Source organism: Oncorhynchus keta, chromosome 21 (assembly GCF_023373465.1).
Source record: "Oncorhynchus keta strain PuntledgeMale-10-30-2019 chromosome 21, Oket_V2, whole genome shotgun sequence".
In the NCBI taxonomy this organism is placed as follows: Eukaryota; Metazoa; Chordata; class Actinopteri; order Salmoniformes; family Salmonidae; genus Oncorhynchus; species Oncorhynchus keta.
The window spans coordinates 55686139-55702780 of record NC_068441.1 but is presented as its reverse complement, the minus strand read 5'-3'; the positions used below and the strand labels follow the sequence as shown (position 1 = coordinate 55702780).

The 16642-nt window shown below is 45.0% G+C and overlaps 1 protein-coding gene across 1 annotated transcript in view; it reads right to left on the bottom strand.

The window, feature by feature from the left end:
- Window positions 1-16642, bottom strand: part of LOC118381784 (inositol-pentakisphosphate 2-kinase-like) — a 42704-nt gene that overhangs the window by 18963 nt on the left and 7099 nt on the right. Inside the window, exon 7 of the mRNA XM_052474585.1 lies at window positions 542-670. Within this exon, the coding sequence (XP_052330545.1) occupies window positions 542-670 (129 nt within the window). The remainder of the gene's footprint in view (window positions 1-541; window positions 671-16642) is intronic.

The following is a 16642-nucleotide window of genomic DNA, read 5'->3' as shown; positions in this document are numbered from 1 at the left end:
GTCAGGGGTATTCAACTCTGACCCTACGAGGGACGGAGACTGATGGGTTTCTGTTCTACCTGATCATTAAGAATTGGACCCTATTCCCTATGTCAGGGGTATTCAACATCTGACCCTACGAGGGACGGAGACTGCTGGGGTTCTGTTCTACCTGATCATTAAAAATTGGACCCACCTGGTGTCCCCAGGTCTAAAAAATCAGTCCCTGATTTCAGTCCCCGATTTTAGAGGGGAACAATGAATACGCAGTGGATCAGGCTTTGAGGTCCAGAGTTTGACCCCCACAGCAGATGTGTCATAATACCCATAAAACCTAGCTGTCAAAACAGGGAAATGGTTCCGATCGTCCCCCGTCCCCCCTCCCCAATAGGCGATTTTAGAAACACTTAAGTGTTTCGTGTAGGTTTACCCTGGCGTGACTCAATGCATTCAGAGTGAACAGGCTTTGAGGTCCAGAGTTGAGTTCGAGAGCCCCTCAGGGCTTTGGTCAATAGTAGTGCACTATACAGGGTGTCATTTAGGATATAATGTGGATACCAACCTTACTGGACTGGTGTCCGTTCATAAGGCTGCCACTAGGGAGGAAGTATGGTCGTAGATGCTGAGCCAATTCATCCAGGTCCTGCAACACGTCGGCATCATCCTTACAGCTGTAGATGCACTCTCCACCCTGGATAGAGACAGACAGGATAGAGAGACAGGGTTATTAAACCTGACAGATATAGATCCAGTCTGGATAGAGACAGACAGGAGAGAGAGACAGGGTTATTAAACCTGACAGACATAGATCCAGTCTGGATAGAGACAGACAGGGTTAATAACCCTGACAGCTATAGATCCACCCTGGATAGAGACAGACAGGAGAGATAGACAGGGTTATTAAACCTGACAGCTATAGATCCACCCTGGATAGAGACAGACAGGATAGAGAGACAGGGTTATTAAACCTGACAGCTATAGATCCAGTCTGGATAGAGACAGACAGGGTTATTAAACCTGACAGCTATAGATCCACCCTGGATAGAGACAGACAGGATAGAGAGACAGGGTTATTAAACCTGACAGATATAGATCCAGTCTGGATAGAGACAGACAGGGTTAATAACCCTGACAGCTATAGATCCAGTCTGGATAGAGACAGACAGGGTTAATAACCCTGACAGCTATAGATCCAGTCTGGATAGAGACAGACAGGGTTAATAACCCTGACAGCTATAGATCCAGTCTGGATAGAGACAGACAGGGTTAATAACCCTGACAGCTATAGATCCAGTCTGGATAGAGACAGACAGGGTTAATAACCCTGACAGATATAGATCCACCCTGGATAGAGAGAGACAGGATAGAGTCAGACAGGGTTATTAACCCTGACAGCTATAGATCCAGTCTGGATAGAGACAGACAGGGTCAATAACCCTGACAGCTATAGATCCAGTCTGGATAGAGACAGACAGGGTTAATAACCCTGACAGCTATAGATCCAGTCTGGATAGAGACAGACAGGGTTAATAACCCTGACAGCTATAGATCCAGTCTGGATAGAGACAGACAGGGTTAATAACCCTGACAGCTATAGATCCAGTCTGGATAGAGACAGACAGGGTTAATAACCCTGACAGCTATAGATCCAGTCTGGATAGAGACAGACAGGGTCAATAACCCTGACAGCTATAGATCCAGTCTGGATAGAGACAGACAGGGTCAATAACCCTGACAGCTATAGATCCAGTCTGGATAGAGACAGACAGGGTCAATAACCCTGACAGCTATAGATCCAGTCTGGATAGAGACAGACAGGGTCAATAACCCTGACAGCTATAGATCCAGTCTGGATAGAGACAGACAGGGTCAATAACCCTGACAGCTATAGATCCAGTCTGGATAGAGACAGACAGGGTTAATAACCCTGACAGCTATAGATCCAGTCTGGATAGAGACAGACAGGGTTAATAACCCTGACAGCTATAGATCCAGTCTGGATAGAGACAGACAGGGTCAATAACCCTGACAGCTATAGATCCAGTCTGGATAGAGACAGACAGGGTCAATAACCCTGACAGCTATAGATCCAGTCTGGATAGAGACAGACAGGGTTAATAACCCTGACAGCTATAGATCCAGTCTGGATAGAGACAGACAGGGTTAATAACCCTGACAGCTATAGATCCAGTCTGGATAGAGACAGACAGGGTTAATAACCCTGACAGCTATAGATCCAGTCTGGATAGAGACAGACAGGGTTAATAACCCTGACAGCTATAGATCCAGTCTGGATAGAGACAGACAGGGTTAATAACCCTGACAGCTATAGATCCAGACAGGGTTAATAACCCTGACAGCTATAGATCCAGTCTGGATAGAGACAGACAGGGTTAATAACCCTGACAGCTATAGATCCAGACAGGGTTAATAACCCTGACAGCTATAGATCCAGTCTGGATACAGACAGACAGGGTTAATAACCCTGACAGCTATAGATCCAGTCTGGATAGAGACAGACAGGGTTAATAACCCTGACAGCTATAGATCCAGTCTGGATAGAGACAGACAGGGTTAATAACCCTGACAGCTATAGATCCAGTCTGGATAGAGACAGACAGGTTTAATAACCCTGACAGCTATAGATCCAGTCTGGATAGAGACAGACAGGGTTATTAAACCTGACAGCTATAGATCCAGTCTGGATAGAGACAGACAGGGTTAATAACCCTGACAGCTATAGATCCAGTCTGGATAGAGACAGACAGGGTTAATAACCCTGACAGATATAGATCCACCCTGGATAGAGAAAGACAGGATAGGGTCAGACAGGGTTATTAACCCTGACAGCTATAGATCCAGTCTGGATAGAGACAGACAGGGTCAATAACCCTGACAGCTATAGATCCAGTCTGGATAGAGACAGACAGGGTTAATAACCCTGACAGCTATAGATCCAGTCTGGATAGAGACAGACAGGGTTAATAACCCTGACAGCTATAGATCCAGTCTGGATAGAGACAGACAGGGTTAATAACCCTGACAGCTATAGATCCAGTCTGGATAGAGACAGACAGGGTTAATAACCCTGACAGCTATAGATCCAGTCTGGATAGAGACAGACAGGGTTAATAACCCTGACAGCTATAGATCCAGTCTGGATAGAGACAGACAGGGTCAATAACCCTGACAGCTATAGATCCAGTCTGGATAGAGACAGACAGGTCAATAACCCTGACAGCTATAGATCCAGTCTGGATAGAGACAGACAGGGTCAATAACCCTGACAGCTATAGATCCAGTCTGGATAGAGACAGACAGGGTTAATAACCTGACAGCTATAGATCCAGTCTGGATAGAGACAGACAGGGTTAATAACCCTGACAGCTATAGATCCAGTCTGGATAGAGACAGACAGGGTTAATAACCCTGACAGCTATAGATCCAGTCTGGATAGAGACAGACAGGGTTAATAACCCTGACAGCTATAGATCCAGTCTGGATAGAGACAGACAGGGTTAATAACCCTGACAGCTATAGATCCAGTCTGGATAGAGACAGACAGGGTTAATAACCCTGACAGATATAGATCCACCCTGGATAGAGAAAGACAGGATAGAGTCAGACAGGGTTATTAACCCTGACAGCTATAGAGACAGACAGGGTCAATAACCCTGACAGCTATAGATCCAGTCTGGATAGAGACAGACAGGGTTAATAACCCTGACAGCTATAGATCCAGTCTGGATAGAGACAGACAGGGTTAATAACCCTGACAGCTATAGATCCAGTCTGGATAGAGACAGACAGGGTTAATAACCCTGACAGCTATAGATCCAGTCTGGATAGAGACAGACAGGGTTAATAACCCTGACAGCTATAGATCCAGTCTGGATAGAGACAGACAGGGTTAATAACCCTGACAGCTATAAATCCAGACAGGGTTAATAACCCTGACAGCTATAGATCCAGTCTGGATAGAGACAGACAGGGTTAATAACCCTGACAGCTATAGATCCAGACAGGGTTAATAACCCTGACAGCTATAGATCCAGTCTGGATAGAGACAGACAGGGTTAATAACCCTGACAGCTATAGATCCAGTCTGGATAGAGACAGACAGGGTTAATAACCCTGACAGCTATAGATCCAGTCTGGATAGAGACAGACAGGGTTAATAACCCTGACAGCTATAGATCCAGTCTGGATAGAGACAGACAGGTTTAATAACCCTGACAGCTATAGATCCAGTCTGGATAGAGACAGACAGGGTTATTAAACCTGACAGCTATAGATCCAGTCTGGATAGAGACAGACAGGGTTAATAACCCTGACAGCTATAGATCCAGTCTGGATAGAGACAGACAGGGTTAATAACCCTGACAGATATAGATCCACCCTGGATAGAGACAGACAGGGTTAATAACCCTGACAGCTATAGATCCAGTCTGGATAGAGACAGACAGGGTTAATAACCCTGACAGCTATAGATCCACCCCTGGATAGAGACAGACAGGGTTAATAACCTGACAGCTATAGATCCACCCTGGATAGAGACAGACAGGGTTAATAACCCTGACAGCTATAGATCCACCCTGGATAGAGACAGACAGGGTTAATAACCCTGACAGCTATAGATCCAGTCTGGATAGAGACAGACAGGGTTAATAACCCTGACAGCTATAGATCCAGTCTGGATAGAGACAGACAGGGTTAATAACCCTGACAGCTATAGATCCAGTCTGGATAGAGACAGACAGGGTTAATAACCCTGACAGCTATAGATCCAGTCTGGATAGAGACAGACAGGGTTAATAACCCTGACAGCTATAGATCCAGTCTGGATAGAGACAGACAGGGTTAATAACCCTGACAGCTATAGATCCAGTCTGGATAGAGACAGACAGGGTTAATAACCCTGACAGATATAGATCCACCCTGGATAGAGAAAGACAGGATAGAGTCAGACAGGTTATTAACCCTGACAGCTATAGATCCAGTCTGGATAGAGACAGACAGGGTCAATAACCCTGACAGCTATAGATCCAGTCTGGATAGAGACAGACAGGGTTAATAACCCTGACAGCTATAGATCCAGTCTGATAGAGACAGACAGGGTTAATAACCCTGACAGCTATAGATCCAGTCTGGATAGAGACAGACAGGGTTAATAACCCTGACAGCTATAGATCCAGTCTGATAGAGACAGACAGGGTTAATAACCCTGACAGCTATAGATCCAGTCTGGATAGAGACAGACAGGGTTAATAACCCTGACAGCTATAGATCCAGACAGGGTTAATAACCCTGACAGCTATAGATCCAGTCTGGATAGATCCAGACAGGGTTAATAACCCTGACAGCTATAGATCCAGACAGGGTTAATAACCCTGACAGCTATAGATCCAGTCTGGATACAGACAGACAGGGTTAATAACCCTGACAGCTATAGATCCAGTCTGGATAGAGACAGACAGGGTTAATAACCCTGACAGCTATAGATCCAGTCTGGATAGAGACAGACAGGGTTAATAACCCTGACAGCTATAGATCCAGTCTGGATAGAGACAGACAGGGTTAATAACCCTGACAGCTATAGATCCAGTCTGGATAGAGACAGACAGGGTTAATAACCCTGACAGCTATAGATCCAGTCTGGATAGAGACAGACAGGGTTAATAACCCTGACAGCTATAGATCCAGTCTGGATAGAGACAGACAGGGTTAATAACCCTGACAGATATAGATCCACCCTGGATAGAGAAAGACAGGATAGAGTCAGACAGGGTTATTAACCCTGACAGCTATAGATCCAGTCTGGATAGAGACAGACAGGGTCAATAACCCTGACAGCTATAGATCCAGTCTGGATAGAGACAGACAGGGTTAATAACCCTGACAGCTATAGATCCAGTCTGGATAGAGACAGACAGGGTTAATAACCCTGACAGCTATAGATCCAGTCTGGATAGAGACAGACAGGGTTAATAACCCTGACAGCTATAGATCCAGTCTGGATAGAGACAGACAGGGTTAATAACCCTGACAGCTATAGATCCAGTCTGGATAGAGACAGACAGGGTTAATAACCCTGACAGCTATAGATCCAGACAGGGTTAATAACCCTGACAGCTATAGATCCAGTCTGGATAGATCCAGACAGGGTTAATAACCCTGACAGCTATAGATCCAGACAGGGTTAATAACCCTGACAGCTATAGATCCAGTCTGGATACAGACAGACAGGGTTAATAACCCTGACAGCTATAGATCCAGTCTGGATAGAGACAGACAGGGTTAATAACCCTGACAGCTATAGATCCAGTCTGGATAGAGACAGACAGGGTTAATAACCCTGACAGCTATAGATCCAGTCTGGATAGAGACAGACAGGTTTAATAACCCTGACAGCTATAGATCCAGTCTGGATAGAGACAGACAGGGTTATTAAACCTGACAGCTATAGATCCAGTCTGGATAGAGACAGACAGGGTTAATAACCCTGACAGCTATAGATCCAGTCTGGATAGAGACAGACAGGGTTAATAACCCTGACAGATATAGATCCACCCTGGATAGAGAAAGACAGGATAGAGTCAGACAGGGTTATTAACCCTGACAGCTATAGATCCAGTCTGGATAGAGACAGACAGGGTCAATAACCCTGACAGCTATAGATCCAGTCTGGATAGAGACAGACAGGGTTAATAACCCTGACAGCTATAGATCCAGTCTGGATAGAGACAGACAGGGTTAATAACCCTGACAGCTATAGATCCAGTCTGGATAGAGACAGACAGGGTTAATAACCCTGACAGCTATAGATCCAGTCTGGATAGAGACAGACAGGGTTAATAACCCTGACAGCTATAGATCCAGTCTGGATAGAGACAGACAGGGTTAATAACCCTGACAGCTATAGATCCAGTCTGGATAGAGACAGACAGGGTTAATAACCCTGACAGCTATAGATCCAGACAGGGTTAATAACCCTGACAGCTATAGATCCAGTCTGGATACAGACAGACAGGGTTAATAACCCTGACAGCTATAGATCCAGTCTGGATAGAGACAGACAGGGTTAATAACCCTGACAGCTATAGATCCAGTCTGGATAGAGACAGACAGGGTTAATAACCCTGACAGCTATAGATCCAGTCTGGATAGAGACAGACAGGTTTAATAACCCTGACAGCTATAGATCCAGTCTGGATAGAGACAGACAGGTTATTAAACCTGACAGCTATAGATCCAGTCTGGATAGAGACAGACAGGGTTAATAACCCTGACAGCTATAGATCCTGTCTGGATAGAGACAGACAGGGTTAATAACCCTGACAGATATAGATCCACCCTGGATAGAGAAAGACAGGATAGAGTCAGACAGGGTTAATAACCCTGACAGCTATAGATCCAGTCTGGATAGAGACAGACAGGGTCAATAACCCTGACAGCTATAGATCCAGTCTGGATAGAGACAGACAGGGTTAATAACCCTGACAGCTATAGATCCAGTCTGGATAGAGACAGACAGGGTTAATAACCCTGACAGCTATAGATCCAGTCTGGATAGAGACAGACAGGGTTAATAACCCTGACAGCTATAGATCCAGTCTGGATAGAGACAGACAGGGTTAATAACCCTGACAGCTATAGATCCAGTCTGGATAGAGACAGACAGGGTCAATAACCCTGACAGCTATAGATCCAGTCTGGATAGAGACAGACAGGGTCAATAACCCTGACAGCTATAGATCCAGTCTGGATAGAGACAGACAGGGTTAATAACCCTGACAGCTATAGATCCAGTCTGGATAGAGACAGACAGGGTTAATAACCCTGACAGCTATAGATCCAGTCTGGATAGAGACAGACAAGGTTAATAACCCTGACAGCTATAGATCCAGTCTGGATAGAGACAGACAGGGTTAATAACCCTGACAGCTATAGATCCAGTCTGGATAGAGACAGACAGGGTTAATAACCCTGACAGCTATAGATCCAGTCTGGATAGAGACAGACAGGGTTAATAACCCTGACAGCTATAGATCCAGTCTGGATAGAGACAGACAGGGTTAATAACCCTGACAGATATAGATCCACCCTGGATAGAGAAAGACAGGATAGAGTCAGACAGGGTTATTAACCCTGACAGCTATAGATCCAGTCTGGATAGAGACAGACAGGGTCAATAACCCTGACAGCTATAGATCCAGTCTGGATAGAGACAGACAGGGTTAATAACCCTGACAGCTATAGATCCAGTCTGGATAGAGACAGACAGGGTTAATAACCCTGACAGCTATAGATCCAGTCTGGATAGAGACAGACAGGGTTAATAACCCTGACAGCTATAGATCCAGTCTGGATAGAGACAGACAGGGTTAATAACCCTGACAGCTATAGATCCAGTCTGGATAGAGACAGACAGGGTTAATAACCCTGACAGCTATAGATCCAGACAGGGTTAATAACCCTGACAGCTATAGATCCAGTCTGGATAGAGACAGACAGGGTTAATAACCCTGACAGCTATAGATCCAGACAGGGTTAATAACCCTGACAGCTATAGATCCAGTCTGGATAGAGACAGACAGGGTTAATAACCCTGACAGCTATAGATCCAGTCTGGATAGAGACAGACAGGGTTAATAACCCTGACAGCTATAGATCCAGTCTGGATAGAGACAGACAGGGTTAATAACCCTGACAGCTATAGATCCAGTCTGGATAGAGACAGACAGGTTTAATAACCCTGACAGCTATAGATCCAGTCTGGATAGAGACAGACAGGGTTAATAACCCTGACAGATATAGATCCAGTCTGGATAGAGACAGACAGGGTTAATAACCCTGACAGCTATAGATCCAGTCTGGATAGAGACAGACAGGGTTAATAACCCTGACAGCTATAGATCCAGTCTGGATAGAGACAGACAGGGTTAATAACCCTGACAGCTATAGATCCAGTCTGGATAGAGACAGACAGGGTTAATAACCCTGACAGCTATAGATCCAGTCTGGATAGAGACAGACAGGGTTAATAACCCTGACAGCTATAGATCCAGACAGGGTTAATAACCCTGACAGCTATAGATCCAGTCTGGATAGAGACAGACAGGGTTAATAACCCTGACAGCTATAGATCCAGACAGGGTTAATAACCCTGACAGCTATAGATCCAGTCTGGATACAGACAGACAGGGTTAATAACCCTGACAGCTATAGATCCAGTCTGGATAGAGACAGACAGGGTTAATAACCCTGACAGCTATAGATCCAGTCTGGATAGAGACAGACAGGGTTAATAACCCTGACAGCTATAGATCCAGTCTGGATAGAGACAGACAGGTTTAATAACCCTGACAGCTATAGATCCAGTCTGGATAGAGACAGACAGGGTTATTAAACCTGACAGCTATAGATCCAGTCTGGATAGAGACAGACAGGGTTAATAACCCTGACAGCTATAGATCCAGTCTGGATAGAGACAGACAGGGTTAATAACCCTGACAGATATAGATCCACCCTGGATAGAGAAAGACAGGATAGGGTCAGACAGGGTTATTAACCCTGACAGCTATAGATCCAGTCTGGATAGAGACAGACAGGGTCAATAACCCTGACAGCTATAGATCCAGTCTGGATAGAGACAGACAGGGTTAATAACCCTGACAGCTATAGATCCAGTCTGGATAGAGACAGACAGGGTTAATAACCCTGACAGCTATAGATCCAGTCTGGATAGAGACAGACAGGGTTAATAACCCTGACAGCTATAGATCCAGTCTGGATAGAGACAGACAGGGTTAATAACCCTGACAGCTATAGATCCAGTCTGGATAGAGACAGACAGGGTTAATAACCCTGACAGCTATAGATCCAGTCTGGATAGAGACAGACAGGGTCAATAACCCTGACAGCTATAGATCCAGTCTGGATAGAGACAGACAGGGTCAATAACCCTGACAGCTATAGATCCAGTCTGGATAGAGACAGACAGGGTCAATAACCCTGACAGCTATAGATCCAGTCTGGATAGAGACAGACAGGGTTAATAACCCTGACAGCTATAGATCCAGTCTGGATAGAGACAGACAGGGTTAATAACCCTGACAGCTATAGATCCAGTCTGGATAGAGACAGACAGGGTTAATAACCCTGACAGCTATAGATCCAGTCTGGATAGAGACAGACAGGGTTAATAACCCTGACAGCTATAGATCCAGTCTGGATAGAGACAGACAGGGTTAATAACCCTGACAGCTATAGATCCAGTCTGGATAGAGACAGACAGGGTTAATAACCCTGACAGATATAGATCCACCCTGGATAGAGAAAGACAGGATAGAGTCAGACAGGGTTATTAACCCTGACAGCTATAGAGACAGACAGGGTCAATAACCCTGACAGCTATAGATCCAGTCTGGATAGAGACAGACAGGGTTAATAACCCTGACAGCTATAGATCCAGTCTGGATAGAGACAGACAGGGTTAATAACCCTGACAGCTATAGATCCAGTCTGGATAGAGACAGACAGGGTTAATAACCCTGACAGCTATAGATCCAGTCTGGATAGAGACAGACAGGGTTATTAACCCTGACAGCTATAGATCCAGTCTGGATAGAGACAGACAGGGTTAATAACCCTGACAGCTATAGATCCAGACAGGGTTAATAACCCTGACAGCTATAGATCCAGTCTGGATAGAGACAGACAGGGTTAATAACCCTGACAGCTATAGATCCAGACAGGTTAATAACCCTGACAGCTATAGATCCAGTCTGGATAGAGACAGACAGGGTTAATAACCCTGACAGCTATAGATCCAGTCTGGATAGAGACAGACAGGGTTAATAACCCTGACAGCTATAGATCCAGTCTGGATAGAGACAGACAGGGTTAATAACCCTGACAGCTATAGATCCAGTCTGATAGAGACAGACAGGTTTAATAACCCTGACAGCTATAGATCCAGTCTGGATAGAGACAGACAGGGTTATTAAACCTGACAGCTATAGATCCAGTCTGATAGAGACAGACAGGGTTAATAACCCTGACAGCTATAGATCCAGTCTGGATAGAGACAGACAGGGTTAATAACCCTGACAGATATAGATCCACCCTGGATAGAGACAGACAGGGTTAATAACCCTGACAGCTATAGATCCAGTCTGGATAGAGACAGACAGGGTTAATAACCCTGACAGCTATAGATCCACCCTGGATAGAGACAGACAGGGTTAATAACCCTGACAGCTATAGATCCAGTCTGGATAGAGACAGACAGGGTTAATAACCCTGACAGCTATAGATCCAGTCTGGATAGAGACAGACAGGGTTAATAACCCTGACAGCTATAGATCCAGTCTGGATAGAGACAGACAGGGTTAATAACCCTGACAGCTATAGATCCAGTCTGGATAGAGACAGACAGGGTTAATAACCCTGACAGCTATAGATCCAGTCTGGATAGAGACAGACAGGGTTAATAACCCTGACAGCTATAGATCCAGTCTGGATAGAGACAGACAGGGTTAATAACCCTGACAGCTATAGATCCAGTCTGGATAGAGACAGACAGGGTTAATAACCCTGACAGCTATAGATCCAGTCTGGATAGAGACAGACAGGGTTAATAACCCTGACAGATATAGATCCACCCTGGATAGAGAAAGACAGGATAGAGTCAGACAGGGTTATTAACCCTGACAGCTATAGATCCAGTCTGGATAGAGACAGACAGGGTCAATAACCCTGACAGCTATAGATCCAGTCTGGATAGAGACAGACAGGGTTAATAACCCTGACAGCTATAGATCCAGTCTGGATAGAGACAGACAGGGTTAATAACCCTGACAGCTATAGATCCAGTCTGGATAGAGACAGACAGGGTTAATAACCCTGACAGCTATAGATCCAGTCTGGATAGAGACAGACAGGGTTAATAACCCTGACAGCTATAGATCCAGTCTGGATAGAGACAGACAGGGTTAATAACCCTGACAGCTATAGATCCAGACAGGGTTAATAACCCTGACAGCTATAGATCCAGTCTGGATAGATCCAGACAGGGTTAATAACCCTGACAGCTATAGATCCAGACAGGGTTAATAACCCTGACAGCTATAGATCCAGTCTGGATACAGACAGACAGGGTTAATAACCCTGACAGCTATAGATCCAGTCTGGATAGAGACAGACAGGGTTAATAACCCTGACAGCTATAGATCCAGTCTGGATAGAGACAGACAGGGTTAATAACCCTGACAGCTATAGATCCAGTCTGGATAGAGACAGACAGGGTTAATAACCCTGACAGCTATAGATCCAGTCTGGATAGAGACAGACAGGGTTAATAACCCTGACAGCTATAGATCCAGTCTGGATAGAGACAGACAGGGTTAATAACCCTGACAGCTATAGATCCAGTCTGGATAGAGACAGACAGGGTTAATAACCCTGACAGATATAGATCCACCCTGGATAGAGAAAGACAGGATAGAGTCAGACAGGGTTATTAACCCTGACAGCTATAGATCCAGTCTGGATAGAGACAGACAGGGTCAATAACCCTGACAGCTATAGATCCAGTCTGGATAGAGACAGACAGGGTTAATAACCCTGACAGCTATAGATCCAGTCTGGATAGAGACAGACAGGGTTAATAACCCTGACAGCTATAGATCCAGTCTGGATAGAGACAGACAGGGTTAATAACCCTGACAGCTATAGATCCAGTCTGGATAGAGACAGACAGGGTTAATAACCCTGACAGCTATAGATCCAGTCTGGATAGAGACAGACAGGGTTAATAACCCTGACAGCTATAGATCCAGACAGGGTTAATAACCCTGACAGCTATAGATCCAGTCTGGATAGATCCAGACAGGGTTAATAACCCTGACAGCTATAGATCCAGACAGGGTTAATAACCCTGACAGCTATAGATCCAGTCTGGATACAGACAGACAGGGTTAATAACCCTGACAGCTATAGATCCAGTCTGGATAGAGACAGACAGGGTTAATAACCCTGACAGCTATAGATCCAGTCTGGATAGAGACAGACAGGGTTAATAACCCTGACAGCTATAGATCCAGTCTGGATAGAGACAGACAGGTTTAATAACCCTGACAGCTATAGATCCAGTCTGGATAGAGACAGACAGGGTTATTAAACCTGACAGCTATAGATCCAGTCTGGATAGAGACAGACAGGGTTAATAACCCTGACAGCTATAGATCCAGTCTGGATAGAGACAGACAGGGTTAATAACCCTGACAGATATAGATCCACCCTGGATAGAGAAAGACAGGATAGAGTCAGACAGGGTTATTAACCCTGACAGCTATAGATCCAGTCTGGATAGAGACAGACAGGGTCAATAACCCTGACAGCTATAGATCCAGTCTGGATAGAGACAGACAGGGTTAATAACCCTGACAGCTATAGATCCAGTCTGGATAGAGACAGACAGGGGTTAATAACCCTGACAGCTATAGATCCAGTCTGGATAGAGACAGACAGGGTTAATAACCCTGACAGCTATAGATCCAGTCTGGATAGAGACAGACAGGGTTAATAACCCTGACAGCTATAGATCCAGTCTGGATAGAGACAGACAGGGTTAATAACCCTGACAGCTATAGATCCAGTCTGGATAGAGACAGACAGGGTTAATAACCCTGACAGCTATAGATCCAGACAGGTTAATAACCCTGACAGCTATAGATCCAGTCTGGATACAGACAGACAGGGTTAATAACCCTGACAGCTATAGATCCAGTCTGGATAGAGACAGACAGGGTTAATAACCCTGACAGCTATAGATCCAGTCTGGATAGAGACAGACAGGTTTAATAACCCTGACAGCTATAGATCCAGTCTGGATAGAGACAGACAGGGGTTATTAAACCTGACAGCTATAGATCCAGTCTGGATAGAGACAGACAGGGTTAATAACCCTGACAGCTATAGATCCTGTCTGGATAGAGACAGACAGGGTTAATAACCTGACAGATATAGATCCACCCTGGATAGAGAAAGACAGGATAGAGTCAGACAGGGTTATTAACCCTGACAGCTATAGATCCAGTCTGGATAGAGACAGACAGGGTCAATAACCCTGACAGCTATAGATCCAGTCTGGATAGAGACAGACAGGGTTAATAACCCTGACAGCTATAGATCCAGTCTGGATAGAGACAGACAGGGTTAATAACCCTGACAGCTATAGATCCAGTCTGGATAGAGACAGACAGGGTTAATAACCCTGACAGCTATAGATCCAGTCTGGATAGAGACAGACAGGGTTAATAACCCTGACAGCTATAGATCCAGTCTGGATAGAGACAGACAGGGTTAATAACCCTGACAGCTATAGATCCAGTCTGGATAGAGACAGACAGGGTCAATAACCCTGACAGCTATAGATCCAGTCTGGATAGAGACAGACAGGGTCAATAACCCTGACAGCTATAGATCCAGTCTGGATAGAGACAGACAGGGTTAATAACCCTGACAGCTATAGATCCAGTCTGGATAGAGACAGACAGGGTTAATAACCCTGACAGCTATAGATCCAGTCTGGATAGAGACAGACAAGGTTAATAACCCTGACAGCTATAGATCCAGTCTGGATAGAAGACAGACAGGGTTAATAACCCTGACAGCTATAGATCCAGTCTGGATAGAGACAGACAGGGTTAATAACCCTGACAGCTATAGATCCAGTCTGGATAGAGACAGACAGGGTTAATAACCCTGACAGCTATAGATCCAGTCTGGATAGAGACAGGGGTTAATAACCTGACAGATATAGATCCACCTGGATAGAGAAAGACAGGATAGAGTCAGACAGGGTTATTAACCCTGACAGCTATAGATCCAGTCTGGATAGAGACAGACAGGGTCAATAACCCTGACAGCTATAGATCCAGTCTGGATAGAGACAGACAGGGTTAATAACCCTGACAGCTATAGATCCAGTCTGGATAGAGACAGACAGGTTAATAACCCTGACAGCTATAGATCCAGTCTGGATAGAGACAGACAGGGTTAATAACCCTGACAGCTATAGATCCAGACAGGGTTAATAACCCTGACAGCTATAGATCCAGTCTGGATAGAGACAGACAGGGTTAATAACCTGACAGCTATAGATCCAGACAGGGTTAATAACCCTGACAGCTATAGATCCAGTCTGGATAGAGACAGACAGGGTTAATAACCCTGACAGCTATAGATCCAGACAGGGTTAATAACCCTGACAGCTATAGATCCAGTCTGGATAGAGACAGACAGGGTTAATAACCCTGACAGCTATAGATCCAGTCTGGATAGAGACAGACAGGGTTAATAACCCTGACAGCTATAGATCCAGTCTGGATAGAGACAGACAGGGTTAATAACCCTGACAGCTATAGATCCAGTCTGGATAGAGACAGACAGGTTTAATAACCTGACAGCTATAGATCCAGTCTGGATAGAGACAGACAGGGTTAATAACCCTGACAGATATAGATCCACCCTGGATAGAGAAAGACAGGATAGAGTCAGACAGGGTTATTAACCCTGACAGCTATAGATCCAGTCTGGATAGAGACAGACAGGGTCAATAACCCTGACAGCTATAGATCCAGTCTGGATAGAGACAGACAGGGTTAATAACCCTGACAGCTATAGATCCAGTCTGGATAGAGACAGACAGGGTTAATAACCCTGACAGCTATAGATCCAGTCTGGATAGAGACAGACAGGGTTAATAACCCTGACAGCTATAGATCCAGTCTGGATAGAGACAGACAGGGTTAATAACCCTGACAGCTATAGATCCACCCTGGATAGAGAGACAGGGTTAATAACCCTGACAGCTATAGATCCAGTCTGGATAGAGACAGACAGGTTAATAACCCTGACAGCTATAGATCCACCCTGGATAGAGACAGACAGGTTAATAACCCTGACAGCTATAGATCCAGTCTGGATAGAGACAGACAGGGTTAATAACCCTGACAGCTATAGATCCAGTCTGATAGAGACAGACAGGGTTAATAACCTGACAGCTATAGATCCACCCTGGATAGAGACAGACAGGGTTAATAACCTGACAGCTATAGATCCAGTCTGGATAGAGACAGACAGGGTTAATAACCCTGACAGCTATAGATCCACCCTGGATAGAGACAGACAGGGTCAATAAACCCTGACAGCTATAGATCCAGTCTGGATAGAGACAGACAGGGTTAATAACCCTGACAGCTATAGATCCAGTCTGGATAGAGACAGACAGGGTCAATAACCCTGACAGCTATAGATCCAGTCTGGATAGAGACAGACAGGGTTATTAACCCTGACAGATATAGATCCAGTCTGGATAGAGACAGACAGGGTCAATAACCCTGACAGCTATAGATCCAGTCTGGATAGAGACAGACAGGGTTATTAACCCTGACAGATATAGATCCAGTCAGGATAGAGACAGACAGGATAGAGACAGACAGGATAGAGACAGACAGGATAGAGACAGACAGGGGTTAATAACCCTGACAGCTATAGATCCAGTCTGGATAGAGACAGACAGGGTTAATAACCCTGACAGCTATAGATCCACCCAGGATAGAGACAGACAGGATAGATCCAGTCTGGATAGAGACAG